Raw genomic sequence first — 11,750 nt, 5'->3', positions numbered from 1 at the left:
CAGTCAATGCTGTCAAGCATTCCGGGAAAGCCATGGACTGATTCGTGAAGACGAAGCAACCGTTGACAATCATCGGTGGTGGGTACCTGAAGGAATTAATCACCGAAAGCTGAACGAACGCCCTCGCAAAAATTCTTTAGACAAAGGATTCCAGTGGACTCACCGATATGCAAATACTCGTCGAAGATGTCGGCCGTTTTCCCAGTAGCGAGTTGTCGGATGGCACATGTACACTTCTGCAACGGCGTGATACTTTGCCGGCCGGCTGCATTTGGACCTGTTTGGAAGAATTCAACACGTGCGGACAATGTGTTAACAATTGGCATAAACAAGCGCTTTGACATGCGAAAACGGCGCCTGAAGTAATCTCCCGGAAACCGCGGCTGGTCGGCAAAGTAGTCGGCAACGAGCCTTTCGTGGGCTCCCTCCCGGTCACGATGGATGTAGCGGCGAGTTGATCTAGTTCGTTGAGGAGGAGGAGCGGGGGTATTCGCCGCGACATATGCTTCGTAAGCGGCACGATGTTGTTTGTAGTATTCTTGTTCTTCGCGCCTCCATTTGAGGTTTTGAGTGAGGGATGAATGTGATAGTTTGTATGAGAATTATAAATGAGAGATGATTTGATGTGATAAATGGATGATGAATGTGTGTATTTATAGATGATTTTGGGGGAAAAAATTCAGAAAAACGGGCAAAAAAACTGCCATATTTTTGGGGTTTGGAAAATATTTTTTTTATTTTTTATTATTATTTAAAATTAAAAAACGAATTTTAAATAAAAATAATAATTCAAAGGCAACGGCAATCGCGTGCCGCCACGTCGCCTGCTCGCTGGCACGGAGCGAGCGCAGCAGTAGCGAGCAGCGTCCTTGCCGTTGGCACGGACGGATGCGGGGCCGGCGTCCACCGTTGTGGATGCTCTTAAACCCTGAATCGCAATAGTTCTGGATGGGCCCCACATCGCGACTGCCTAGTTTGTGACGAAGCTAACTGTTTTTTAACTTCACTCAACAATGGCGTTCCTCTATTCTGACCAATCTACCCCTTCACACGCACTGCGCATGAACATATATGTACAACCAATCGAATCTACACACTCACGCCGCCCAATTGCATAAATACAGCGCCCCGAGCTGTCAGATCCAATCCACCCAGACAGAGTAGAGCATCTTCCCAAAAAATTAAAGAGAATTTAATGGCGGCGGAGGTCGGCGAGAAATGGGTTCTGAGTGTGACGGCGCAGACGCCGACTAACATAGCGGTGATTAAGTACTGGGGGAAGAGGGACGAGGAGCTGATTCTTCCGATCAACGACAGCATCAGCGTGACGCTCGACCCCGGCCACCTCTGCACCACCACCTCCGTCGCTGTCAGCCCCGCCTTCACTCATGATCGTATCTGGCTCAACGGAAAGGTATAAATATGCGTGTGCGTGTTCTTCATTCAGTAACAGACTGATTATTGCTGCAATATACAGTATTCTACTTATGCAATTGGCTTCTACATTTTGATTTTTTGGGGGAGGTTTCAGAAATTTATGAATATAATCGAAAGTCTTCTTATTTGAATCGGCTAATGTTGAGTTAAGTAGATATTGAACAAGAATAACTAGGCTTGGTGGTTAGTGTCCAACATACTTGTAACTTGATACGACTATTTGTAAAAGGGTTCGAAAGGATATTCAATTAGCCCTGTTTAAACTAGGATATTAACTGTGCAGGAGGTATCTCTTTCTGGAGGCAGATTCCAAAATTGCTTTAGAGAACTTCGCTCACGTGCTACTGATTTTGAGGATGAGAACAGGGGCATCAAAATCACTAAAAAGGACTGGGAGAAGCTACATGTGCACATTGTTTCTTATAACAATTTCCCTACTGCTGCTGGTTTAGCATCATCAGCTGCTGGTTTGGCATGCCTAGGTAATTTGACACTCCCTCTATCACTTACTTACAAAATCAAAAAATCCTGCCTTGTATGTTCCACATTGCATGATTATATTGTATTCCTTCATACACGGAAGCAATTGTAGGCTTGGAGTTGTGTAAATATTTATTTGGGTTGGTCACCCAAAGACCTAGTTCTGTGTCATAAGTTGTCAATGAAAGCTATTGGTGACTATGTGCTAATTTGGGGTTATTTAAATGTTTTTTAGTCATAGTAAAGTGACTGAAATATTTCAGCTACATTTATTTTTCGCATAACTAAGTTGATCATTTTTATTTTCAGTTTTTTCCTTGGCAAAGCTAATGAATGTGAAAGAAGATCACAGCAAACTTTCTGCTATTGCAAGGTAAATATAGATTTCCTGAGTTCATTGATATCAGATACGTCTTCAATATTTTCTAGGTTATGAAGTCTGTGATCTTCTTTACTATGCAGATCTGAGTGAAAAGTTAATGATTTTGTTTTCTGTATGTGTATCAGGCAAGGCTCGGGAAGTGCTTGCCGCAGCTTGTATGGTGGATTTGTCAAGTGGATCATGGGAAAAGTAATTTTCATAAATACATTATTTTTGAGACTTTTGTTCATTGATTGTTGTTACCTAATTTTCAAGGATAACTGCAGGAGGATAATGGTAGTGACAGTATCGCAGTGCAACTTGCTGATGAAAAACACTGGGATGACCTCGTTATTATTATTGCAGTGGTATGTAGCCATATTTCTCTTAACATCACATTCAGTTACCAGCTTATGTGTGTAAATGTGTTTTTATAAAATAAAATAGCGAAGAGTGAAAGGTAGAAGGAACAATGGAACAGGTACTTTTTTAAAAATAAGATAAAAATTTAGACTCACCTATCTGTTACATTCAATTGATTGTTGTAAGTCTCTAACATATAATTCTGCATGGACCAAGCATAGTACTTGTTATAAGTGGTGTTTGTCTGAATTTCAGGTAAGCTCAAAACAGAAGGAAACTAGTAGTACATCTGGAATGCGTGACACAGTTGAAACCAGTGCTCTTATAAAACATAGAGCAAAGGTTTGTCCGTGACTTTCCCTGGTACTGCATGAACTTTTTCGATATTACATGTCTAACTTGATTTTTGAAATTGTTAGTATTAACCCTCATGGGCCTCTCTCTAGTCTTCTTCTTTATGTTGGATATTATGGTATCATTTTTTAGACAAAAATGTCTTAGTGTGTGCTGAAACTTCACAGGAAGTAGTACCTAAGCGTATAAAAGAAATGGAAGAAGCTATAGCTAAGCGTGATTTTCCATCTTTTGCTCGTCTGGCTTGTGCGGACAGTAATCAGTTCCATGCAGTTTGCTTGGACACATTGCCCCCCATATTTTACATGAATGACACATCTCACAGGCAAGCACCACTTTTCAATTCAAATAATTATTTCACCATATTATATTTTTCACCCAATTTCATCTTCCATTTTACATTTTCAAATATTTGAGCATTATTTTGTAAATCATCAATTTGAATCTCATCAAGTCATGAATATTTCAGGATTATCAGCTGTGTTGAGAAATGGAATCGTCATGAAGGATCACCTCTGGTTCATTTTTATTCTCTTTGTAACTTAATTACTAGTTAAAACATATCGCATATGTAACGAAATTCTATGTACCTTTGAACTAATTGACAATTTCTGTCACTTTCTTCCTATGACTTTTTTCTATAACCTGACTTAACTTTGACTGTGGGCATTTTAGTTCATCGTCATGAGTTTCTAAGAAATCAAGGTAGTCCCCCACGATTGGATTATGTCTGTTAACTTTCTCTTAATCCCTTGTCACTCGACATGTGGCAGTTGTTTGCAGTTTGCTTAGATAAAAGGTTACTAATAGAAAGATAATTCACAGGTGGCTTATACCTTTGATGCTGGGCCAAATGCAGTACTAATCTCAAAAGATAGAAAGACTGCAGCCCTTTTGCTTCAAAGGCTGCTCTTTCAGTTTCCTCCTCAATCCGATACTGATTTGAACAGGTCGTTCTGAGTTCCCAAATTATACGAGCAATATTGTTGTTCTTGCATATATGATCTGTACATGCGATAACTCATGTGCTATTCTGTATACGACCCTCATTTCCACAGCTATGTCATTGGTGACAAGACGATACTAAAAGATGCTGGTATTGAGGACTTGAAGGATATCGAAGCTTTGGCCCCACCACCTGAAATTAAGGAGAATCCTTCGACACAGAGATATAGGGGAGATGTTAGCTACTTTATCTGCACAAGACCAGGGAGAGGTCCTGTTGTTCTAGCCGATGAAAGCCAGTCTCTAATTAACCCTGAAACTGGGCTGCCCAAGTGAATAGCCACATTTCAGAAGCCGTGTGAACCTTTACATTTTGTTGTAAGGAGTTTTTCTTGTTAAGCCATTTCCTCTTGCTTTCTACCAAATTATTGTGTAAAAATCTCTTCAGAATCTATTAACAAATATTATAATAGAACAACTCTTGCTTTCACAGGAATATCAAACCTTCAGATATAAACGATACTTGAAAATAACTGCATAAAATCTTGTACACAATTTCCTTACTCCAATCTCCTTCTAAGCTATGTTCTATCAAGAGTTGGAGTGAATTCATACAATATTAGGTAAGACTTGTGCCAAGTTCTAGTTGATCTCCGAGCTTCCATCGTTCTTTTTGGGTCAGGATCACATTCTCTATAACCCAGTCTATCAAAAGAAACCAAGTATCCCAGTTTCTCATCCAATGCCTAAGAAGTAGTTAGGAGTCACCTTCACCAAGACGAGAGATAGTTAATAAGAAAAGAAGGATTCTATAACTCAAAACCCTTTTTGATGCAATACCGATCCAGCAATAGGAGCCTCGTTTTTATTATAGCCAAATCCGTGAACCAGAATGATCATATAGTTGTAGTCATTTATGCTAAGTAGTCTGATTCTAGGCCCTTCCATTGCACTTGATAGGCCGCCACAGAGTCATGGACAAAAGGCTTGGTATTGGTATGACCAGACTAGAAACTCTATCACCAACACTTGCTATACTTTTTCCAAAACATAGCTGAAACAGAGGATACTATATTCAAGACTCAGTTCTTGTGACCTTTTCATTTCTAACACTTGTTATCAACAAAATCTCTTACTTGGGTTAAGTGAGAATTTTAAAGAGTTGTGAATATACTACTCCCTCCGTTTCATCATAGTTGAGGCAAAACTTTTCGGCACGGAGTTTAAGAAAGAGATGTTGAATGTGTTAAATAAATAGATAAAAAGTAAGAGAGGGAAAAAAATAGAGAGAATAAAGTAGAAAAGTGAATAAAGTAGAGTGAATAAAGTAAGAGAGAGTAAAGTAAAAAGAGAAAAAAGTTACTATATAGAGAAATGACTCAACTATGAGGGAACTTCCCAAAATGTAAAAATGACTCAACTATGGAGAAACGGAGGGAGTACTTACTAGTGCAACAGTTACTTAGCACACTCTCTCTTTATACCTTTAATGACTCTAACTGGATCTCACACATTAATTTATGAGAAGATGATGATTTGGAAATATATAGATGAGATGAGGTGTGTTATATTCCTAACTCTATCTTAAATTGCTAACTACAACTAAATAATAGGCATTAGATCACTAAACTAAGGTACAATATCATTCCTCCACAAAATATCAATATGATGCACAAAAAAATGTCAATTAAATGTATTAATGTCAATTAACAAAAAGTTAGTTATAACCCACTTTAAAAAAATATCTCAAAACTTTAAATGATTATAACTATCTCAATTTATATTATTTTTTTCACAAAATATATCAAATTAAAGATAATTTTATAAGGATTCTAACGAGATCTTACTTGCATATGTCTGATGTCAATTTTTTTTTGAATTTTCGTATTTTTACATATAAGATAAATGTAAATGTATGTATCGAAATATGTCAATATAATATATATACAATGTCAATGCCAAATTGTATTGACATATTCAAATAATCACATTGATATTTTTTATATACTATATTGGCATTTTATTCAAAACCCTAAATTTGGTCATTCTTCTAATCTATTTAAATATAGACCACTAGAGATTTCTGGAAATCCTATGGATTTAAATTAGTTGTAGTTAGCAATTAGGGGATGAGTTAACAATTGATCACACCCCGATGAGATTGTATGATAATTGATAAGTAACATAGTAATAAACAGTTAATTCTGCTACTCTACTATTCAAAATTCTCAAGAAATAAAAACAAAGCTTCATCAATTTTCTTGAAATCATAATAAGAATATTACATTGTTAATTAAATTGTTGGGCTATTTGGGCCAATTCTTGCGTTTCGGTTGGATTCCTACGTATAACGACGAGATGGAGAAAATATAATATTGACATAAAATATTCAAAGAATATTTACTGTCCAGTTTCCAATATCTACAAATCATTTTTTGGTTATATTAAGATAGAAAGAAAAGAGGATAATATAAATTAATTAACATGGTAGGTGGGTCGATCAACAAAATAATGATAATCTAGCTGGAATAATTTAGAGAGCAATTCATTCCCCTGTCGTAGTTTTAGTATAAACAAGTAGTATTGCGTAACATGAAATTTATTCAATAAACGCGTAAAGACAAAAATACTAGATGAACATATTTTTTGGGGTAGCCGGCCGCTTTTTAAAGCTTGTTATTTTCTATGACATCACATGATAACTGTCATAACCACCCATGATCACATCATATATGACTTACACAACCAATTATGTTATGACAATCATACTATACCACACAAAATACTCATAAAATAATACCCTCAAAAACTGTAATCAACCAAATGCAATGAAAAATCTTTGCATCATCTTGATTCTGAGAATTGTTCTTGTAAAGCTTATTTGCATAAAGAATCATATAGAATTGGAATAAATTCAATACTCTCTATTAAGTAAGGATCACACTCAATGCAATCAGATATCAGTGTTCCATTTCATCATCTATATTGAAAAGCTTGTTGAATATAGCATCTTTGATAGCAGTTTCACCACATGAGAAGAGATAATATTCCATCCTCAATAGAAAGGGAAAACAAGAGAGTAACGTTGCAGTGATGGGGGCTTCGTGTTTGCAAGAGCTGAAGCCGTGAACTAAGATGACCTTGTAGTCGGCTGCGGCTGCCTCTTTGGGGACTCCATGCTCTTTCTATGACATGTGCCCCGCCCTTCGTGCCACACAGCCGAGGGGCTGGTGGGCGCGGCGCAAGGCACGGTAAGCCCATGCTATGAACCCCATCAACAATACCACTATGATCTTCCAAGACATGGCTGAAAATAGGAAAAGCACATCTTTCCAGAATCTTGATGTTCCTTTTTTGAACAATATTAGGTATCTAGTACTCTTAGTAGTAGCGTAGAAATATATTGAGCTTTTTTTTTTGTTATAATCAAATGGAGTAAGTATTTACATATTCAAATTATATCAATAATCTGGGTGGCTATTATTTCAAGCTAGATATATCAAAACTAACTAAAAATTATGTTTATGTGTGGTAGGTGTTTAAATGTTGAGTTATCTAAAAGACTATAATTTTTTGTGGCCTGGGCTTAGTATTTTAAATTATTATGATATGGTATACTGTTAAAATAATCTGTAACTTCGAATTAAAAGTTAATCATTCAACTTAGGTTATTTTTCAGGTCCAGGCCCAATAACCCGCCTAAAAAAGGAAATAGTATAAAAATAGAACCAGGCCCAAAAAAATAAAAGTTTAAAAAATTCGCCCACCGTGGGGCTCGAACCCACGACCACAAGGTTAAGAGCCTTGCGCTCTACCAACTGAGCTAGACGGGCTATGTTGACTCTTTATATTCGTTATTTAGGAATATACTAGATGCTAGGTACTCTTTCTAAATCGTTAGCATCATGAAATGGACTGGCCGTTTACATATAGACATTCAAACTGAAACATTACATATGATTATGGGCATATCAATCTCTATTTCTGTCGCTACAAAGTAATTATTGAAATTATATGATTGATTTTTTTATTACTATCCTTCATAGTTAAATGTTAATTATATTACTATCTTTAATCATATAATTAGTGAAGAAAATTTTCACACTTTCAGAATTTATAAAATGGGGGTGGCGCTGGGGATCTCCATAATAGAAAGAAAAGGTTCATAATAAAAATTCTACCATTATCATTTAACATTAATATTATTGTGAAAGTTAAAACATGGATGGAATGGTTGTGATTTTGTATTGATATGAAAGCAAAATTGCATTACTGTTTTACAATGGATCCTTTACAAAGATAGATTTCCTTGGTTTTACGCAAAAAGTGCTTCTAATACATCATCTTGAGCACTTTTCAAAGCTAAGAACATATGCCCAGTATTTTGCATCTCATGATATTTAATCCAATGAAGCTTTTTAGCAATGTAGCGTTGTAGGGTGACTGGGACCAACCCGTCTTGGTCGCCCTGCCACATATGGACTGATCCTTCGCCATCGGGAAAGGATCATTGATCTCCATAGGGTCAAATTCCCAGGCCCCAAATGCCACAATCATGTCACGGTGAAGTGACTCGTACACGCCTTGCTGTGTCGGATACTCCTACTCATATTAACACAATAAATCTCAACATTCGCATTAAAAAAATCAAAAGACTACTTAAATAGGATGGAAAGAAAGAAAAATACCATGTCAATTGAACTTGGATCAAGTTTGGACAAAATTTCAAGATCTGGTGCTGAAAAATTAGCCCTTCCAGCTATCACACTATTGGGAGGAAACCAAACCATTTCTGAGTGTTCCACCAGTAGACAAGCCAGGGGGCGTATCGTGCCACACGAGACGCCCACTGGTCCTCCGGTAATTCTTGACGGAACAATGCTTTCGCTAACTTGGGAGGAAAACTAGGCCATCGGTAGTTGATCACCGGAGCTAGCAGCGCAGCTCCGGCCAGCCTGATACAATATCACGTGAAACAAGTCCTAATACATCATCAAAAATCACTTTGCTTAGATCAAATCTAACCTATGAGGTATGTATTTGAGGCATCCCCAAACAAGTTGTCCCCCCATGGAACATCCTACCACATAAAACTTAGGACCAAAACCTAACTCATCACCAAGCTCTGCTATGTCCAAAGCAATACTCTTCGGGTCAGGGTCGCTCTCCCCGTAGCCAGGCTTATCAAACACCACCACGTGTACGCCTAGTTTCTCGACCAGCTCCTGCAAAACACACACTCATATTGAACTAGGCAGAAAAGAAACTAGAGATGGCTACTAAATGGCCCCTTTTTTTCAGTAATACCGATTTGCCAAAGGCATCATCATTTTTGCAAGAGCCAAAGCCATGAATCAAGATCACGTTTTGGCCCTCTCTTTAGGGACTCCATACTCTTTGTAGGACAAGAACCTCCCATCTTGAAGCTTGATTCTCGGACCAGTGCAGCCGTGGACGAGCAGTGGAGGGGGGCGGATGGCCTTGTATGCCCACGCTAGAAACGCCAATACCAAGCACACGAGATTCTTTACTTGTAGTATGATTTAATATTTATGTATATCGATCCTATCAAGAAAACTGAAATTTGACTAGTATCTAATGTTGCGTGGAGATTTAAACTATATGCACTATAATATTGGAAGAAATCAAATAGTAACGTTTTAGACGAATTATTAAACTTCAAACATATATATTCAAGATCTTATTAATGCTGGACTAATATCAGAGCAGCAAGAAGAATTTCGAGAAACAGGGCATACCATGAGCAAAAACTGATCGAATTAAAGTAAATACAAACACACACTACACAGAGTGAGCAAGAATACCTTACGTGAAACTAGAAGAAGGAAAAATGAGTTGTGTAGTGGAATGATTAAATGAAGAAAAGCTAAGATACTTGGAAATTCTTTAAGTATATGAGGCCAAAAACATGCGGTTGGGATAAGATGAAGCTTGTCAACACAACATATATAGGTCCCGGATGGCCTAGATGTTTTTTGCTCATTAATAAGGTGGTAAATATTTCAACGACTATTACTTATATTTTTGTTTTCAAATTAATCACATGCATATATTAAATTGACCGCGAATTACCTACCCTATGAACGAGTCATTTTGTTTTGTATAGATATAGTAGAATTTTGGTTGTACAAGAATTAAAAAGGCCTTGTTGGTAAAGTATCATGTTGCTAATCGCTTGGAAAGGAAATAATGCGGATTCAGCTTTGAATTGATCAGTCATGGTATGGAGTATGGACCACACACACAACTTGTGAACGTAAGATTTTACTTGAACAAGAAAATTGATGTATTATAATATTCCGATTGAATATGACAGTGCGATGCTGTCCCATTTAATTATAATACCCCACTAAATTCTGCTCCTGGGGATAGATCGACTGGAATTTTATATGTTGGGAGCAAATACACGTTCATCTTCTCTAAAAAATTGTCACGTTGGCATGAACTAGATGAGAGTTTGAGCACCACCAACAAGTTCTTGAACGTTGATATTTAGTCTGATATTTCACCCACACCACACAGTGACTATAAGAAATAAAAAAAGAAAAAAAAAATAAAGAAGAAAGAAGACCATGAGCTTGAATACTTGTTAGTGGTGGATTCAGAATTAATTTTTTGAGGAACAGAATAAAATTTAAGTATAATATTCCTATATATTTTACACCTCCAGATATACCAAAACAATATTTGAGATAGTAAGCAAGTTGTTATAATCACCCTCCATTACTCACGTCATTATTAAATGTAATTTAATATGGGGGTTTGATCCGCATGATTGTGACATAACATTATTGATAATTCATAATTTTAAAACATTTCCAATCACACATTAAACCCAACAATATTCAAGAAAATTCATAAAGGAAAACTGAACACGCACGTGAAATTAAATTAATCAAAGTCTTAATTTTGCATTAGTATCGATAAAGATTTTTTTTACCGTGTAACTTGTAAGTATTATGTATGTGACTATGTTTTATAATAGTAGTGAAAACGGTTGTTTTAAATTTACTTATGTAAATAAAACCTTTTATTTCTCAAAATTACCACACAAATAAATAAAATCTTTTTATTAGTCTAATTTTATTAAAAAGTGGAGTACATAATAACAATCTTGATATTTTCCCCCAAAACTATCCTTTTATATATGTAGAGATACGATATCTATAAGCACAATGTTATTATTCCGCAAATCAACAAATGATGACAGGCATGTGATTTTCTCAAGTTTTATTATGAGTTGATTTCTAAAAGATATATAATCTGATCCCTTCCAGACTATTGAACAATTCAATTCGTATATTACCGAAATTAAAACCATTATTGAACAAGTCTCATGCACATAACCATGATCATCCTGCATATCTTAATTAACGATAGTTGATTGCATTTGAGAAGTTTGATTTTCTAGATAGTGACCTGACAAATAATTTTAGAAATCGCAAATCTAATTGACAGTGTAATATGCCTAATTTATTGACCATGCCCCTTTCAAGAAAATGACAGGTGATTTTTTTATTACAGTATTTTAAATAAAAAGAGGGTGAAGTAAATGGTACAGATTTGTCAACTATTACATCAAATGTTAATTACCAAAGATCTGTATACCTGCATTGACATTTGCATGATTTTCAATATAGTAATGAACGGAAGATTTGATGCACGCGTAGCAGTGAATACACCCATTTTTAATGTTATTAGGTGAAACAGCAAGCTTCAAACTTTGTGGATTCAGTCTCGAACCCGTTTATAAGCGCGCGCATGCACACACGCACGCACACATTGATCA

General features: G+C 36.3%; 1 protein-coding gene, 1 non-coding gene and 1 pseudogene across 2 annotated transcripts; 1 reads left to right on the top strand and 2 right to left on the bottom strand.

Moving 5' to 3' along the window:
* Positions 1-968: 968 nt before the first annotated feature.
* LOC121796112 (diphosphomevalonate decarboxylase 1-like) lies at positions 969-4,436 on the top strand. The gene is made up of 10 exons (XM_042194856.1): positions 969-1,414; positions 1,721-1,919; positions 2,227-2,290; positions 2,425-2,488; positions 2,566-2,646; positions 2,897-2,983; positions 3,163-3,320; positions 3,465-3,513; positions 3,821-3,945; positions 4,054-4,436. The coding sequence occupies exons 1-10, from the start codon at positions 1,196-1,198 to the stop codon at positions 4,274-4,276; spliced, it is 1,269 nt and encodes a 422-aa protein (XP_042050790.1). The 5' UTR covers positions 969-1,195; the 3' UTR covers positions 4,277-4,436.
* Positions 4,437-7,700: 3,264 nt separating this feature from the next.
* On the bottom strand, positions 7,701-7,773 carry TRNAK-CUU. Its single transcript has one exon. It is a non-coding gene; the product is annotated as a tRNA-Lys (tRNA).
* A 389-nt stretch (positions 7,774-8,162) lies between these two features.
* Positions 8,163-9,483, bottom strand: LOC121797955 (annotated as a pseudogene).
* Between the last annotated feature and the right edge of the window lie 2,267 nt (positions 9,484-11,750).

This window comes from Salvia splendens, chromosome 1 (genome assembly GCF_004379255.2).
Source record: "Salvia splendens isolate huo1 chromosome 1, SspV2, whole genome shotgun sequence".
In the NCBI taxonomy this organism is placed as follows: Eukaryota; Viridiplantae; Streptophyta; class Magnoliopsida; order Lamiales; family Lamiaceae; genus Salvia; species Salvia splendens.
Note: the sequence above shows the minus strand (reverse complement) of the source record. Positions and strands in the feature narration are given on the sequence as shown.

Excerpts from the sequence above, each read along its gene's own strand:
- LOC121796112 (XM_042194856.1), top strand. The coding sequence starts at position 1,196 with ATGGCGGCGGAGGTCGGCGAGAAATGGGTTCTGAGTGTGACGGCGCAG. Across the intron at positions 1,415-1,720 it reads GTATCTGGCTCAACGGAAAG|GAGGTATCTCTTTCTGGAGG; the intron begins GTATAAATATGC and ends TTAACTGTGCAG. Across the intron at positions 1,920-2,226 it reads TGCTGGTTTGGCATGCCTAG|TTTTTTCCTTGGCAAAGCTA; the intron begins GTAATTTGACAC and ends TTTTATTTTCAG.